At 41.9% G+C, this 18,714-nt stretch overlaps 1 protein-coding gene across 2 annotated transcripts in view; it reads right to left on the bottom strand.

The window, feature by feature from the left end:
- esyt2a (extended synaptotagmin-like protein 2a) overlaps positions 1–18,714 on the bottom strand; it is an 86,982-nt gene that overhangs the window by 10,671 nt on the left and 57,597 nt on the right. For both annotated transcript variants that reach the window (XM_030074976.1, XM_030074977.1), the window contains exons 9-14: positions 13,084–13,204; positions 11,523–11,699; positions 10,337–10,419; positions 9,382–9,430; positions 8,404–8,493; positions 7,993–8,088 (exon numbers count right to left, since the gene is read on the bottom strand). In XM_030074976.1, coding sequence (XP_029930836.1) covers positions 7,993–8,088; positions 8,404–8,493; positions 9,382–9,430; positions 10,337–10,419; positions 11,523–11,699; positions 13,084–13,204 — 616 coding nt within the window. The remainder of the gene's footprint in view (positions 1–7,992; positions 8,089–8,403; positions 8,494–9,381; positions 9,431–10,336; positions 10,420–11,522; positions 11,700–13,083; positions 13,205–18,714) is intronic.

Raw genomic sequence — 18,714 nt, 5'->3', positions numbered from 1 at the left:
ATGCCGATTCCCAGTCACTTCCTGCTGGACACAAAGTGAAACACGATCAGAGAGACGAGAACCGTTCTGATCCAGGACGGGCTGACAGGGGGGAGCTATGGAGGAGCAGCTGGGGTGAGAACTGGGGGACATTTATAAGGGATCTCTCTGTGTGTGTGTGTGTGTGTGTGTGTGTGTGTGTGTGTGTGTGTGTGTGTGTGTGTGTGTGTGTGTGTGTGTGGGTGTGTGTGTGTGAAATCCAGTGACATAACTCCAGAACTTGTGAACCAGGAGGACACACAGGACACTCGCTAGATGCTAGAAAACATTTCTGGGCTGCAGACGACGGCACCGAGGCCGAGTCGGGAGTCGCCTGCTGACGTGTGTGTGCAAGAAATGCCCGGATGTGGATTTGCAAGATTTTTTATTTATTTATTTTTATTTTTTGCATGCAACGTGAGCTCACTGGTTATACTCAGCTTCCCCAGAATGCACTGCGTCACTTGCGACTGTGCGATGGCGGTCGGTTCAGCAGCAGCGCCCGGGCAGACGTGTGATTGTGAGTGTAGCTTCAGCTCACATCACGTTAACACATGCTGCACATCCTGCCTTCAAAATAAAAGCACCACCCTTGGCTATAATGTATGCAACGAGATATTTGTGGATAAGGCTTTTATTTTGCAAACAACAGGAAGTGTGCTTATTTTGTACAGTGGCTTGGCACCTCTGAAAGCATCAGGGCAAATTTCCAAACAGGCGTTATTTGGATAAAACGATCACAAAAACTTTTAAAAACATATTAAAGTGATGTAATTACAGTGTTAGTAAGTAGGCCTATAGCAGCTTCTAGAGCCCGGTTTAAAATCCTGATTTCATGCCCGTCAGTGCAAAATGCATTCTGGGATACTTCTCAATATATAATGTGTAGTCCAGACTGTGTATGTGTGTGTGTGTGTGTGTGTGTGTGTGTGCAGGACGTCAGCAGGCGATTTCAGACGCAGCCAAAGTGGATCTAAAGTTCATCACTGATCGATGATATTCACACGCTGGCCGTCACGATCTCAGGCGGCGCTCAGATTCTGGAGACACGAAACCATAAACTCCTGCTGCGTCCCGGCTGCACTTTGTACAAATGTCTGATAACTTTATCTACGAAAACCAAATGAAAACAATGAAGAGTGGAAGTCTGTCTCTCTTGTCTTCTATGCATTTGTTTCTCTTTTCGGGATGTGTGAAGTGCATTATAAATAAATCTTTACTGACTTTCTAATTTAGATATTCAATATATCAAGCATATTTGGTCGTCTGTTGGCTAGCTAGCGTTCCATTAGCTGCCGTAAGCTAACAACAGACGACAGCTAGTGTTAGCATCCATCACATCCAAGCTACTGTATGATAGCTTCATATATGGACAGATAAAATATAAAAAAAGGGTGACAGTAAAACAATAAAACCAGGATGTCTCTGATGTGAACTGAAAGGACAGATAAGTTACTTACAGCTACAATGCAAGCTAATGAAATTTAGCCTAGTGAAAACTTAGCATCCGGTGCATTATAGGCTAGTACTTCAAGGTTTTAATAAACTCTAAAAAAAAAAAAAAAAAAATTAAAATTAAATGAATGTGGTCAAGATGTCTGTTGATATTTCATATTTAAATGCTAACTTTCCACAGGTGTATATGATTGTTTGGCAGGGTATTTGATGAATGCTAAGGCTAGCTGTTGTTAGCAAAGCATAGCTAATAGAAAATCTAGTGTTTTATTGTGAAAACTGGTCCATTGTAATCTTTGTGGGGTTTTTTTTTTGTTTTTTTAAACAGGTAAGCAGTAAAAGGACATTTGCAGAAAGTTCAACCTGGGACCTGCAGTGTGAAATAGTCCCGTCTTTCCTTTTGTTTACAGGATTTGAGCCCGACACCCTGAACGTGACATTATCAGCGTCATGGCCGCCGTGTGAACATGGTGGATCAGCCAGAACATCCGATAGGACCTGAAGAAGAAGTGTTTGAGACGTTTTTTTTCTTTTTTTTTTAAGAGGAAGAAGGAGTTCCTTTGGTTTCTGACGGCCCGACACCACAGCTGCACTTTCCTTTTCAACGCCAAAGCTTTTATCGTCCGTTACGTTAACGCATCGTGACCGGACGGTAAGAGACGGACTGAACAGAAAAGCGCGGCCGTGGCGTGAAACTTTTCAAACGAAGGCGGGAGATGTCGGCTGAGGTTGTTCCTGCGCTCCTTTCTCTCTGCAAACCTAATTTTAGACGATCTCGATTCGTTCTGTCGACGGGACGGGCGAGATTCCAGGCATTCGGGGATGAAATCTGCAGAACATCAGCGTCTGCAGCGACGTCTGAAACGCGGGATGTGGTTCCATCTAAAGCACATTTTTCTTTCTTTCCTTCCTTCCTTCCTTCCTTCCTGTCTCTGAGGTCATCTCTGATCTAACATGAAGAGATGAGTTTACAGTCCAGTTCGGGTCAGATCAGTGATTTCACCAGGAGAGGAGCCGGAGCTCGTTTTGGAGGAGCACACTGGCTTGTCAGTGAATAAGCTCTTTGACTAAAGGGGCAGTACGTAATTTGTGACCTTTATCGACCCCGAGCTGCGTCTGACCCGGTGATGTAACCGCCGACTCTGTGCACCGTCAACCCCGACACATTTATTCTCATTCTGTGCCACAGCCGAGAAAACCGACTTATGACCTGCATAAACTATGGAACTGAAATCTGTGGAGCGACTTCAGCAGCTCGTCTCGCACAGCAGGTTAAGGTCCTGTCGTCTTTACAGCATGTGTGTGTGTGTGTGTGTGTGTGTCTCTGCTGGATGTCTGGGAAACTGTGTGTTTGGCGGCATGTTTGAACTGAGCGATATCCTGTTTGCTGATTGGCTAATCTCACAGTAAACCAGTTCGCCTCCTTGTTTGGCTTAATCCACTAAGGCAGTGGTTCTCAAGTGGGGGAAGGCGTACCCCAATGGATAAGATGGAGTACTAAAAGGGTAATGTGAGATTTTTTAAAGGTTATTTACAAAAAAAAAAAAAAAAAAAAAAAAAAAAAACAGTCATGCATAATTCCTAAAATGATTATTCAAGGCAAAAATATAAATGTAGGTTTGATGAAAAAACATTTTCTATTCAGTAAAGTGTGAGTTTGTGTTTGTTGCAGTTGTTGAACGAGGAGGCAAAGACAAAAAAAAATAAATAAATAAAAATTGCAGCAATAAAGCTAAAAAAATGAAAAAGAAGCAAAACCAAGAAAAAATAAAATTTTATCAGCATTAGGTTGTTGTTTTAGATGCTGATGGAGCTGGTTGGACCTTTTTTTCTACCGTTTTTTTTTTTTGTACTGATCAAAAAAATATATATATTTCAAAGGGGATTACTAAAAAAAGTTTGAGAACCACTGCATTGCTGCTCTCTAAGCTATCACTCTGCCTCACAGACACAGAGCAGGAGCTTTTATTTCTCCGCCTGTGGCATCATTTTCACTGAGACGTGTTGAACGCGGCTTCCCACCACAAAGTCCGCCGGCCGAGGCTCTAACCCTCAACGTGAACGTCACACGCCGTCTGAGACAAGAGCTCAAACCGCCTCCTTCACGCTACTGAAAACCATGACGTTTGCACTGCCCTTCCTCCCTGCAGTAATCACTTTTCCTCCAAGCCATTTGAGAGGAATTTGATTTTTCAACAAACTAATTTCATGCTTATCTACCGTTGCATATTAAACAGCTAGAGAGCATTCAATCTGTGCTTTATTTGAGCGTTTAGGTTAGTCAGCAGCCACTAAAACCCACAGAAAAAAAAAAAAAAAAAAAAGCTTATTTGCCAAAAAGTCAGTGCACTCCTTTAGGATATTATTCCAATTGGCCAATTTGTATGCTAATGGTGTGGTGTGCTGATGTTTTCCATGTGGAGGGAACCATGTGCTGCCCCCTGGTGGCAGAGGGAGGGTGAACAACCGGATGAGGGAAAACCTGCACACACGGTGGAGAGAACAAGAAGAATGGAGGGGAAGCAATCCACCAAGAATTCATCCTCCCTGATCGATACGCTCAAAATGCATTCCTTCCTCCTTCAACTCCATAAAGGAACTCAACACCACACGTGGGTCAAACAATATTTGAAAATGATGATTAAACAACAAACATGTTTGGACTTTTGCTCATTTCCTCGCATTCCCTTGTTGTTTTACATCACTGCAGATCATTCTCTAGCACTTTAATTATGTTGTATTCTTCCAGGGAAGTAAATACACACAAGCTGTCGAAATGTTACAAAAGATTCCCACTGAAATAGATTTTATTTCCCTTTAAAGCTTTAATTCCATATAGCTGGTTGTATTATTATATTGAAGCTGTCGCCACTGACAGGAGATGGAAATTTTAGCTGGTGAAGTTTTATTTTAGAGGCAAAAAAGTGGAAACTGGACACAGAAACTTTTTTTGTTTCCAAGCAGAAAGCAAAAGCAAGGCGCCCCCTGCTGGCTCGTCTCGGCTCTCACAGCGTTACAGAAGGAAGGTGTGTCTTATGTGTTTACAGCCTGCTGCAACTGTACCAAACAGTAACTATCAGCTTCTCCTTCACAGCGATGGTTTCCTTTACCGATAGAATTACACGTCTTAGGATTTGCTTTCTATGCTGTTTCTGTGTAAATGTATTTGATCACATCTCTAACTGCATGGACATAAAAACATTTAGGGAATGGAAAATGGACAAAAAACTCCAATCACACTGGAACGATGTGCTTGTTTGAACCTGCCTGGAGTACTAGATGGGTGGGGTTGACCATCTGGAGTGCGCCTAATTGAATTTCAAAATACTTTCCTGTGGTTGCCTAAACTTTCTGTTCGTGCTGCACAACCCCACCCATCAGGCACCTGAAGAACAGAAAACAAAATCACTGCAAATATTATTTGACCCACATCTGGGAGGCGCAGCTCTTCCTCTGCTAGTGGAGCTCGCCAAGGACAAAACTCGCACTCAGTGTCTTTATAATACAATATCTACAGCGGTATTGATTGCTTTATTGCTTTTTATTGCCCCATAACTCTGAAGTGTCATCTGTGTTGGCAGCAAGGTGGGAAAACATCAACATAAATCTCTTCTCGGGAGAACTTTTGCGGCATCCGTGCTGACAACAAGCTCTGGCGAGACTTATTTTACTGGAAACACGGCCAGTATCTGCCCTTAGCAGACGACAGTGTTTTAATGGAATTGAGCTGATGTAACTTGATTTGTGAAAACGGTGCAATGGTGCGCTCGCTTCACCAATCTTGTTGAGTTGGATCGATAATTCCTTATGAAAGAGGAGGAAGGATGCTTTTGAGAGTTCCTAAGAGAAAGTCCCTGTGTCTCGTTCCCTACTTTCCTGCGTAACGTCTTTTTTTTTTGCTGCAACTTTCCCCAGCTTTGCCGTCAGTCAAACATTCATGACAGTATTAAAATTAGGAAATCAACCCGTGCACAAGGCGCTGTCAAAACGCCGTTAAAGGCTTCATGCTTATCAGGCAAACATTTCAAACCTTCGTTCTTGTTTTTGTCAAACCAAGCACAAGCAAAAAAAAAAAAAAATAAAATCACACCATGGCATTCGCCCAGCTAGTCTAGGATGCAGAAAACAGCCAGCGGACTCACAAATAAGGTCCGATAGAGAGAGGCGGTGTTCTCGCAAAACACGAGGCCCGCCGCCCGCCTCTCTTTTAAGTAGCCAGAGCCCAAGTTCCCCTCGAAGACGCTCTTCAGAGGGGGAGGAAACGCAGAGGAGAGAGAAGCAGAGGAGGAGAAGAAAAAGAAGAAGAAGAAGAGGAGGCTGAAAAGACACATGTGAGGCCTGAGCTGCAGATCTACGGTAAAGAATCAGGCTCTTAGTGCTGCAAGATATGAAACAAGATTATCTGTATCTTAAAAGGTGCCATATAAACCATCCATAAATCATCACCACCTTAACTCTGAGATGTTTGTATGATTATTGTAAATACATGAGACCACCAACAATCTGAGCAGGCCGCCAGCCTCCAAACTGCATTTTGAGTTGGGATGGACAGGAAATCTGCTGCGTTGCTTTACGGCACAAAACAGGAAGAGGGCGCTGTTGCTCTCGAGCAAACACAGCTCAAGCTTTACGGCTTTTCTGGAAGGACGCAGCAGGTCTGATGGGAAATGTGGTCTTAAGATCGTTGACCCACCAGTCAACATGACAAAGGTCTCATTTATTTACAGTAATTATACCTTTAATGAAACTGTTTTATGATAATATGAAAACTTATTAGTTTAAATCTAATTTTACTGCAACAGTTGCTAATTGTATCCACCTTATTTTGGTATGCAATGTCCAAAAAAATCAATCAGTTGTTGTGTTTGCTGCTGCGGTGAAAAGTGAGTTAGCTGGCCAATGAGAGGAAGCCTCGGCCAAATAAAACATCAAGTGGCTGCGTCTGATTTTCCATTGAAAAATAAGGTGAATAATTAGCGAACTCCGAAAAGCAAAAGCTACTATGAAACTCTGGCTGGATAAATAGTTAAGTACATGAGAGCAGCAAAGCAATACTGAGAAAACAGCTTTCATAAGAGCGAGCTACACTTTCAGTCTCGATGTGGTGAGATGGAGGAGCAACGGTAAAAGAAGCTGAAAGGTGCAAGGCTTCAGGCTGGGAAGACCCAAAAGAATCCACTGCTTTTTACTCTTCAAATTGAAATATCAGTATTAGGAATGCTGCAATGTTACGTGACGGAATCGATGATGGGGGTTGTAAGTCTTTTCTCTGCTGCACCTTTCAGATGAGATGGAGAAGAGAGCAGAGAGGCAGGCAGGACAGTGGAGAGGCTGAGGTGAATCGAATCTGCAAACTACCTGGCAAAGCGACGGGACGGCAAACACGCTGCCAAAACCTGGGTCAAACATTATCCCCGAGTCATGATTTAACCTGCTCAGAACGGCAGATGGACGGGACATCAGGCCACTCCATCGCCCTGTTGGGACGGGATTGGTTTTACAGAGGGGGCGCTGGGTAATTTGGTGTATCACAGACGTCCCCCGGTGATATTAGTCCCGTCCGAATCGACAGGTGACCTCTGGAGAAAATCACCATTTTTTTTTTGTCAAACTCACATAAATGTAATCCCGTCCCAATGGAAACCTTTGTAATTTAACAGCAGGTGTTTTACCCCCTTCTGTAATACCAACCCTGTCTGAATGGGTCCATTAATTAAATTACAGACGTCCTACATTGTAATTAAAACACAAATGTCCTTCAGGAAACGGATTCCATTTGAAAATGAGTCAAACACACAAATTAAAATGGCTTTGAAATACTGACTTTCAAACAGTGACTGATCCCACCAGAGTTTTTTTTTTTTTTTTTTTTTTTTTTTAATACTCCCTGGTGCAGATCCTGTATGTACATGACAGTACAGGCACTAAAATGACTATCATACAACCTAGGAAGGAAGACGATACTGCGGTTTGAGTTTTTGTAGAAGCTGCTGTTTCTCACGCTCCATTTTAAACTGGAAAAGGGATCACATGGATGTTCAGCAGTCTGTCCAATCAATCACAAACCTTTCTTAACATCTTTGTGAAGCGTTTTTGTCTCTGAGAAACGTGCACCTCCTCTGTCGACTGTTCTCATGACTCTGGTTTTTGTCTGTTGATGTGTCTGTTATTTTCAGACTTCTGTTAAGGCAAATGAATGTTCAGATGATGCTGATGCCAACTTGTCAGACACAAAAACACTGGACTGGAGATTTTTTTTTGTGGTTGGTAATCAATAGTTTGATTGGTAATCAACAGGCCAGCTCCTGAACATCAACCTCAGCCTCACAGCTAACAGCTCCACCTACAGGGCAGCACCTGTACAGCACTCTCTGTAAAGCTCCATCACCACATTCTCTGATATAAATAAACTTGATTACTACTGTAGCATTTGTCTACATGTAAAAAAAAAAACCGAATCCCATCTCACGTCACTCATCCTTCCTGGTGCATCTTGGGAGGTGGGAGCAGGTGACTTACCGGCAGGTTTCGGGCTGAATCCAGGAAAACCACGAGCAGAGCGGACGAGAGGCCGTCGTTGGCGTGGCCGCGGTCGGCTCTGATGCTCGTCAACACCTGCAGACACACAACACGGGTTAACTACACACTAACCACTCAGAGTGAGGAGACTAAAATATTAACTACTAAAACTCATGGAAAATACATTCCCAAAGAAACACATTATATTTCTCTTTCAGTTTAAGGAAAAGTAATAAACCAAAATTCACACGATTTGCTCAGAAATTCAAGTTTTGAAGTTGGTGGGCGACTTTAGTCTGTCGTCAACTAAATGGTCCCTTTTACAAATTGCATCTCATTTATTTTAGACATAACAAATGATGAACTTCAACTTCAAATGAATTCAAAACACCCAGTTGTTTCTGTAAGTACCTGGTCCAGTTTCTCGGGCGTGGGGAGCAGAGATAACCACTCCAGCTTGAGATGCAGCTTCCCTGTCGCCACTTCATCCATCACAAACCACTGGAAACACACCGACGTTTGGTGATTAGTACCAAGAACTTTATTTATACAAAAGGTTCTAGCCATCAGTAGATAAATACATGGACAAATGGACAAACAGACTATTTCTTCCAAAAGCACATGGTGAAATACAGCACACAAGACCATCAGCGAGTGGAGGCGACTGCCTGATAAAAACACAGCAACAAAACAGGGAGATACTAACCCTACAAATATTAGAGAGTTAGTTCTAATCCGTGTCAAACTGATGTTAAAGAATGGCTGAATGACAGAGACAGTCATGTTGTGCTTAAGGTCTGGTCGTGCCTCTCACACCTGGCCTACAGGTATGTTCATCACTCTCATGTGGAATTGGAAGTGTCAGTTTTTTTTATTGTTATATTTGCCTTATATACACGCCCCAGGGACAACACATGGAAATTAGCAGTGTGCTGTATCTGCTGCAACACATTTACTGTCCACTGTCCGTGTTTGACATAAAGCAATAAATGAAATGAAATGTAAATAAAGTAATTGCTATATAAGAATGAGTTTATTCAAGTTTTCCCATGTGCTGATTTAAACACTCAGTGTCTGGTCGCTCTTTCCTGCTGCCCAGGAAGTGATGCATTTTTTGTTGACAGTTTGCTTGGAATAAACAGAAGAAGAAGAATCGTGCTGTGAGCATGAGCAGCTGAAACTCAAACTCCATCAACAAAAAAATCCTAAAGAGAAGGACTGTCAGGAGCAGAAACACCACAGGAATGAGAGCAGGGCACCAAAAAGAGAAGAAGTAGAGGAAGAAGGAGAAGAAGCTTGCAAGCCAGCAGCTCATGTTTTGATTTGAAATTCAGTGGGCGGCAAAACGCAGTGCAAATCGGATTCAGAGACGAAGAGATGCAAGATTACCTCGTCCACCTTCTGTTCCTTCTGGAGCTCGGCCATGTCAATCATCAGACTGCAAAGGAAGTCAGAAACAATTCAGAAATCAGCGAGGGCCGCCCGAGTCACCGCGCCGCGTTCGGCTGCTCCGTCACGGCAGATCGTCCGCTGTGCAAACGGCTGCGAGTTAATGGGCTCTGCTGGAAATTAAAGTCACACACGCTCAGCCGCGCTCATTAAAAACCACTGTGAGCGCGGCGCCAGAGAAGCCATCACTCTCTGGGACTCTCTCGTCTGATGAAGCACTTCCATCAAGTAAATGGAGTGTGAAGCCTCCCACTACAGTAAAACCCCATTACGTATAATAGGAAATGTTTTATAAGACATCTCGTCAGATTCTGATGTGTAATATATGACAAATATAGATGCAAATAAGAGAGTGAGTCTATATTTACAGTATATCTAGAGTGAGGAATAATCCATCCACTATTTGCACAGCACAGTGTACAGTTTCTGCTTTTGTCTTCAAACATATGTGTTGCTAAACTATTGCAAGTCATCAAGAAACGTCTGTGCATCAATATCAACAGTTCCTCTGCAAATAGTGCACTTTTTCAAAGGGACTCTGGCTCCAAAATGAATTACTGCCAAGCTGCTTTGAATAAATATTGGGAAGAATATAAAAAAGCTAAGATGGTTCTCTTTTCATGCAGCACTTCTGGCTTTTTGCAATTATTCACTCAGTCATTTACTTCCCTTGCTAATTAAGAGATTGATTTTACAGAGTAATTGTGCAGAAGGTAATAAAAAGTAAAGAAAGAATAAAGAACCTGCAAAAGATTTTTTAACTCAGTGACGCTTTTACCAGGCTAAATAAAGGGTAAATAGAATATAAAATTAAAAAAAAATTAATAATCTACAGCCAAGTGGGTGAAATGATATCAATATTTCCCATTTTTTCCAACACTTTATGAGACGATACCTTCCCAGGAAGTCGTCTTTATCCGTGTCTTCATCGAACAGCTCGATCTCCAGGTGCTGTCCTGAGTGTTCGTACACCAGGGCCTGGAAATACAATCAAAAACACACCGAGGAAGAAGTTTTCAAACACAGTGAAGACGTGACGGTGAGGATTTTTAACACCAGGCAACACCGTTTTAACAAATAAGGCCTGGGATCACCTTCCTGTTGGTTCCTGATGACAGTGAACGCACCGTATAAAGAGCCTTGTGACAGAATGTGGGGAACTAAAGTCACTGACAAATCCACAGCCTCGAAACACTTCCTGAAATTAGCAGTGTCCCTTTAGATTTAACTACTGCCTCCACATTTCATCAAAGAGGGAGGACAGAAATTAAAGATCTTAAGAGGAAGAAGAAGAAGAAGAAGAAGAAGAAGAAGAAGAAGAACAAGAAGAAGAAGAAGAAGGAGAAAAAGAAGAAGAAACAGAAATCACAGCTTAAATTAGTTTGCTGTCCACTACATTGGTAATTTCTGATGGCACCTGTTTTTACTAAAATACAGTCAATAATGCAGTGTTTTTTTGTTTTTAACTTTTTTTTTCTTCTTTTTTTTACTTTTTTACAATTGATGGTTGACGGATTGGAAAAAAAGACTCCGATCACTGTCTGGCAATTATTCCAAATCTGTGGCTGCTCTAAAGTAATACCAGTCCAACAAAAAGACATGTTAACTTGCAGAGAAAGGTTTAAGTTCCTGGGAAAATGCCCTTTCCAAAGCTTTAATGTGTGGACTGACAGTATTTACTGATGAATTTTAACTCAAATCAACTTTATTTATACAGCACTTTAAAAACAACCACAGCTGAAACAAAGTGCTGTACATAAACGATCATTAAACAACAAAACAGTAAAAACAATAGAAAGAATAAAAACAATGAAACAAATGAAAACAGAGCGACGTCTCATGCTGGGATTGAAAGCCAATGTACATAAATGATCATAAAACAACAAAACAGTAAGAGCAATCAAACAGTAAAAAGGATAGAAACAATAAAACAAATAAAACAGAGCGACGTCTCATGCTGGGTTAAAAGGCAGTGAGTAAAAATGGGTTTTAAGACTGCAAGTCACATGCAAGTCGCCTACGAAAAACACAAAACAGAAGCAAAGAAAGAAGTAAAACAGATTATATGAACTCTTCCTCACCTCGTACACCTCGTTCCACTTGGGATGGACGGTCTCGTGGATGACTTTGCTCTGGAACAGCTGGTTTCCGATCTGGAGGACTCCGTACGGGTCCGACTTGCCTTTGATCAGCCCGCCCAGGAACTTGTCCTTCCCCAGCAGGTCCTGGGCCTCCAGGAAGTGGATCCGCAGGACGCCCTGAGGGAGGAGGCCGGCACCGGACAGCATGAGCTCAGACTGGACTAGTCACGGTGGGCGAGGACTTAAAGACTAAATTATAATGTTTGATTTCACTTTTTCTCTTGCACTGATAATGAAACCACTGAAGAGAGGAGCTGAGAAGGTGCAGGTACATTCAAAAAAACATCTTATATGATCCTATGTGATTATGCTGCCATTAATCTCCATAGAAAAATATTATGTTCTCTTGCTCCCCTGCTCTACCAAGAGCTCACACTGCAAAAACGCAAAATCTTACCAAGATTATTTGTCTTATTTCAAGTCAAAATGTCTTATTACTAGTCAAAATATCTCATTACACTTAAAATAAGACATGATCATCTCAGAAGTAAATTGTTTTTAGAAAATTTTCACTTGTTTCAAGTGAAAATTCACTTGAAACAAGTAAAAATTTGCTTGTTTCATTGGCAAAATTTGCCAGTGGAAAAAGTGAAAATTCACTTGAAATAAGTGAAAATTAGCTAGAAACAAGGAACAAATTTTACCAATGAAACAAGCAAATTTTCACTTGTTTCAAGCAAATTTTCCCTTGAAACAAGAGACAGTTGTCTAAAAACAAGTGACTTCTGAGGTGATCATGTCTTATTTTAAGTGTAATGAGATATTTTGACTAGTAATAAGACATTTTGACTTGAAATAAGACAAATAATCTTGGTAAGATTTTGCGTTTTTGCAGTGCAGAGGTTCACTCTTTTGCTCAGTGGCACTTCAGTAGGGCAAAAGATTTGAACCCGGTTCCTCCAGTCCACTTTTTTGTTTTGAGAGACAATTTATCTTCATCTTTTAAAGGGCAATTTCTCTTTTTCTCCTGTGGCAACTTCATAATGAATTACAAACTCGCTCGACTGTAGGAGGCAATGAGCCAGTTTTAAATGAACACACAAACCAAAATATAAACCGAACAGTGAGAACAGGCAGGCTGACATATTCCTACAGAAGAAGGCTATCACTCATTTTGACCAGGAAAGTTATTCTTAGCAGCAACTGACTCATCAGTTTTTAACAGGCGATCAAAAACAAAGCTCATTTCAGACAGTGTGCATGTCTGGAGCCTCGTCTCCTCAATATTACTCCATGACCAAGGGGTTTTTCTGCCTGAGCCTAAGCTTTCCCAAACCTTAACCAAGTAGTTTTATTGGATAAAGCAACTCAAAGGGCTAAAATGCTGCCTGACATAATTAAGAAATGCAGTTTAGTTGTATGGGAATGTAACTTTAAGGAGACGGGCTGGTGTCTGTGTAGCATTATTCAATGTTTGCATGTGTGTGAGGGGGAATGATGACTCATGAATGCGTGTGTGTGTGTGTGTGTGTGTGTGTGTGTGTGTGTGTGTGTGTACTACCTTGGGCATGGGGAAGCGGAGCTGGGCCAGCTGGGCGTCTCCCACCAGAGGGATGGTGATGCGGTTGGGCAGAACCAGGTAGCTGTAGATGATGTCCTGGATGATGTTGTCACACAAACCACTGAGGAGGAGGAGAGGAAGAGGAGGAGGATGAGGTGGAGGAGAGGAAGAGGAGGAGGAGGAGGAGAGGAAGAGGAGGAGGGGAAGAGGAGTCGAGGTGGAGAGGAGGAGGAGGAGGAGGAGGATGAGGAGGAGGAGGAAGAGGTGGAGGAGAGGAAGAGGAGGAGGAGGAGGAGAGGAAGAGGAGGAGGGGAAGAGGAGACGAGGTGGAGAGGAGGAGGAGGATGAGGAGGAGGAGGAAGAGGAGGAGGAGAGGAGGAGGAGGAAGAGGAGGAGGAGAGGAGGAGGAGGAAGAGGAGGAGGAGGAGGATGAGGAGGAGGAGGATGAGGAGGAGGAGAGGAGGAGGAGGAGGAAAGGAAGAGAAGAAGAAGAGGAGGAGGAGAGGAAGAGGAGGGGAAGAGGAGGAGAGAATGGAGGAGCAGGGAAGAGAGGAAGAGGAGAGGAAGAGGAGGAGAAGAGGAGGAGGAGAGGAAGAGAAGGGGAGAGGAAGAAAAAAGGAGGAAGAGGAGGAGAGAAAGGAAGAGGAGAGGATGTAAAGAGACGTGAACAGTGGAGAGAAGAAGAAGAATGGAGTTGAAAAAGAATAAAAATGATGTTAATATTAATCACATTAATGAATCAATGCTAAATAAATAATGACAAACTATTAGTTCAGCTCAAAACACAGTCAGAGTGTCAGATCAACAAAATAAAACCAAACAACAACAAAACAGAAAACATTTTGTAAACAGTGACATGAAACAAACAGAGAGACAAACAAACAAACAAACAAACAAACAGATGAAGAGCTCGTTCTGAAAGTGTGTTTGGAAAAGAGGCTTAAAAGATGAAGCCTTTCCCTCTTGTTAATATCTTCTCTAGTTATTTATATAGATATCGTAAATCGTTTGCTGCTTATTTTGGATTTTGTCAATGTGGTTAGAATTCTGAAAAACAATTTATTAACAATTTATTATTGTACTTATCATTATTATTATTTTATTATTTTCTTAATTGTGGTGGCTGCTTGTACCATCATTTAGTCATTTAGTCTCATCTTCAGGGTTCAAACTTAAATTTTCTTCAAATAAAGTACAAAAATCTGCCGGCTGGATGAGATAATCACACTTGCTATTCGACTTGTTTCCAGAATTTTCTTGACTTTCTTGACTCTTCTTGCCTTATTCTGCCTTGTTTCAACAGATTTTTATATATATATATATATATATATATATATACATATTTAAAAGCAAAAACTGCACTAGAAACATGATTATCTCATCCCACTGGCAGATTTTTTTTTTTTTTTTTTTTTTTTTTTTTACCTTGTTTTAAACAATTTGAAATAATTTCAGCAGTGAATCTGACACTAAATGACTTGTTCAGAGGGACTTTTTTATTTTTTTTATTTGTTCTGCAGGGATCATGTTGCAGACAGACAGCACTAACATCTGCAGCTGTCTGAGTATTTCTGTCTGCAGCCTCGGTACATAACATACTGCACATGTAAACACACACACACACACACACACACACACACACACTCCTCTCGGGTTCCAGGAGCTGTAAATTGGAGCTCCATGCGTTGAGCGGCGGGCTCAGAGTCGAGGGCTCGGGCTTGTTGACGGATCCAAACAGGAAGCAGACAGAGTGTGTATTAAGACATCAGTAAACACAGAGAGGAATGGGATACTGCCACAGTGTGTACAGAGTGTGTGTGTGTGTGTATGTGTGTGTGTATGTGTGTGTGTGTGTGTGTGTGTGAGTGAGAGAGACAGAGTGTGTGTGTGCATGCTAAGCTCCTACTTCCAGGAAACTCAGTTGTCAGTACAACCTATGAGGCATTCATTTGGTCAAAAGTAGATAGATACACAAAACAAATAAATAAATAGGGCAGATCAAATAAATAAACAAATAATAAATAAATAAATAAATAAATAAAATAAAACAAATGTAAGCAAATAAAACAAAGATTAATTAATAAAAAATGACTAAATTAGTAAATATTAAAAAATAAAAATAAAATAAAATAAATTAAATAAAATAAAGGCTGCCAGCTGGGGGGCGGAGGGATAAAGCAGCATGAAACTGGCATCTTGATTTATTTATGAAAAACAAACGTGACAACAGAGAGCGGAAACAGAGACAAACAGCACTGTAACCTGATTACCCGGGAAGACAAATATCAGATTAATAATTTAGTTTCTGACATGTGGCGTCGGCGCTCTCCTGGGTGAGTCAGCGTTTAGACACACACTCTGCAGACGGTCACAACAAAACAACACAACACAACACACTGAAAGAAGGGAAACACGAGCTGCCAATTGTAAAAAATAATTGTAAGTTTTATGTAGACAAAATTCTGTTTTTTCTCCTGCATTCTTCACTCGCTGTGTCATGAACTACAACTAATCTAATCCTTAGTGTCCATTAAACACATTTCAATAATAAACAACATTTCAGTGCATAACGTTTCCAACAAATCCAACGACATTTTCTTCAGCGAAGGAAAAACTGCTCATTTATTTTTGGTTCATATGTCTCTGACTGATTTATTGGTAGAGAGATGTGTTAATATTTATTCCAAAAAAAAGTGAAAAGGTAGCCAGACAAAACACCTCTTTATTTGGCTTACATCAAAATATTATGTAATATTATTTTCTGTTTTCTATCCTGACAATAGAAAACTGCTGTCTAACGTGACATGAGCCAAATAAACAAGTGAAATGTGAATATTTTGTTCTTTGAATTGAAAATTTGGTACATTTTTTTTTATTTGTTCACTGAGAATCTACTTGCTGAACCTCCTTTTCCTTTTCATATTAAAATGAATTGTTTTCAGAGAGTTTAAATCCTCATCTGTGCTTTTGTTTACAGTTTTTTTTTTTTTTTAAAGTGAGTGAGGGCCGAGCTCCCTGTCTCTCTCTCTCTCTGTCTGTCTGTCTGTCTCTCTGGCTGTCTGTCTGTCTGTCTGTCTCTCTCTCTCTCTCTCTGTCTGTCCATTTCCTGCCTGCACTGGTTCAGCTGCACGGTTGCACCTCATGGCCTCTAGAGGGCAGCATCGTCCTGCAGTGAGTCGCGGCCCTGCTGCTGTCAGCGGGGCCGAGTCAGAGCTGATCTGAGACCAGGCCTAAACCGCCTCCTCACGCCGCCTCGGCTCTGCCTCGTCGACCTCGGGCTGATCCCGGGTCAGCCCGGCTCATAATCCCGTCCAGATGAGAGTCGGACGCTGCCCGTCCCGCCGCTAAAACGCCCACGGAGGCCCGCGCTGATCCCAGCATGCCTATAAAAGGAGCGCGCCGTGGAAAACTCAGGCCTGCACCTCAAAACTCTGAGTGTGTGTGTGTGTGTGTGTGTGTGTGTGTGTGTGTGTGTGTGTGTGTGTGTGTGTAAGAAGCACAACATCTCCTATTTCAGTGTAAAAGAATATGTGTTGGTGTCCACTGTTACTTCACTACAGAAGAATGTGTGTATGTGCGTGTGTGTGTGCGTGTGTATAAGGGGGCGTGTGCAGAAATGTGTGTGTGTGTTTGTGTGTGCATTAAGAATCATTATGTCTCGATGTAGACGTGTGTATGAGTGTGTGTGTGTGTGTGTGTGTGTGTGTGAATCAGAGGGAGGGGCAAGGGCGGGCACATTCCAACAGGAAAACACAAGTGAAGCCAGATAGTGTGTACACACACACACACACACACACACACACACACACACACACCAACAAAACCACAGGGTGAACGCTGCTGTTTGAGGACGAAATTCAAATTGTTGCTGCGGAAATACGAGCACCTACACACACACACACACACACATACACAGAGGCAGAGAGCGGACAGGGTGGGGTAAGGGCGGGTCCCAGGTCGAACACACATTCTCTCTCACACACACACACACACACACACACACACACACACACACACAGTGCTGTTTTGTGTTTTCCTCCAAACCCGTTGAACAAGGAAAGCAACATTTCAGTGGGCGGAGCCTCCTGAAGCTGCAGAGTGCCTGACTCCCTACTGAAAACAGCAACAGCACACACACACACACACACACACACACACACACACACACACACACACACTGCAGCACTGTGTCACACTGCACTCCAAGCTGCTTATCACTCAGTCAATCAATCAATCAATCAATCAGCCAGTCAGTCAGTCTTTAGCGACACAAAATAGAAACTAAAGCCGAGGAAAGTCTCTGTGTGCTCTTTCACAGTAAAAGACCCCCAGGTTGTATTTTAGAAAACAAAAACAACAACAGGAAGTGGCAAAACAAAACGTAAAGCGTAAATTTGGCCTCTCTTTACCTTGGACCCTTCTCCCCCAATACTTTTCCAAACAAACAATCAGTTTTAATCAAATCAATGAAAATAATCACAATATCTGCTCTCAGGACTAAGACATATATATATTTATTTTCTCAGCTTGGTGTCAATGGGATTTTCCAATAAAACAACATATATGTAATGTAATAATCCCTCTCAGCCACTGACAGAGGTGTGTGTCGGTGTGTGTGTGTGTGTTTTATTGTTTTGCTGAGCTCGGGACACTTCTAGGCATCGGTCTTTAGATGGTGGGTGTGGAGTTTCCAGCCAATCACAGCACAGCACAGTGCCAGGTCAACAGCACCACATCCAATAGGAAGCTACGAAAATTACGAACGTGGTAGGTAGGTGCAGACGGGCCAATTTTTTTTTTTTTCCTAGGATGGCGACAGGATGTTTTAACAAAGATGCTTTTAATTAACTAATTTTAATTAACACTGGATTTACTTTCACTATTAAAAAGCATATAACTCCTGTAATTCATTGATCAGTTAGAAAGCCAACATGTAACAGTTCAGCAGCACTTTGCACTTAATTAGAGCTGCAACTACACTGTCAATCATTTTTTTCCCCAATTAATGAGTTAATTATTTAATTTTTTAAGTGTTAAAAAATAACGAAGTGATCAGAGCCCAAACTGATGCATTTAAATGTCTTCCCTCGTCTGACCGGCAGCCAAAAAACACAATATTTTTCATTTTACAAAGATATGACTGGAAGAAAAGAAGATCATCTCAGCGTCTTAGTGAAGCTGGAATCAGGATTTTATTTTTCAAAATAATAGGTGATTTTGTGTTGATGGAGTGACTGATTTCAGCACTAATGACATTAAGCTTTTTTTTCCTTGTGTTGTGTTGCATGTTTTTGTTTTTTTTTAAGTGCTCTACACACACTTTGTTGTTGTTGTAATCTCCTCAAGGTCGATCCACACCAAAAACACGTCCCGACCGCAAATGTTTCCACCAAATCCAGCCAGCATCTCCTCTCCTGTGTGCCGCCGGCCTCCCATCATAATCACGTTACTATAAATACCGATACTCTGCGGGGGGGGACACCGAGGCTCTAATCCGCTCTGTGATCCAGCGGTTAATGTGATGGTTTGGACCCGAGAGCCTGATGGGAGCCCCGCCCGCCGCTCGCTCGCTGTCTCTCTCCAAAGCACCGCCGTCATTTTCTCATCTCACAGGACGGGAGATGATTTGCT

The sequence above is a fragment of the Myripristis murdjan genome, chromosome 17 (genome assembly GCF_902150065.1).
Source record: "Myripristis murdjan chromosome 17, fMyrMur1.1, whole genome shotgun sequence".
NCBI lineage: Eukaryota > Metazoa > Chordata > Actinopteri > Holocentriformes > Holocentridae > Myripristis > Myripristis murdjan.
Note: the sequence above shows the minus strand (reverse complement) of the source record. Positions and strands in the feature narration are given on the sequence as shown.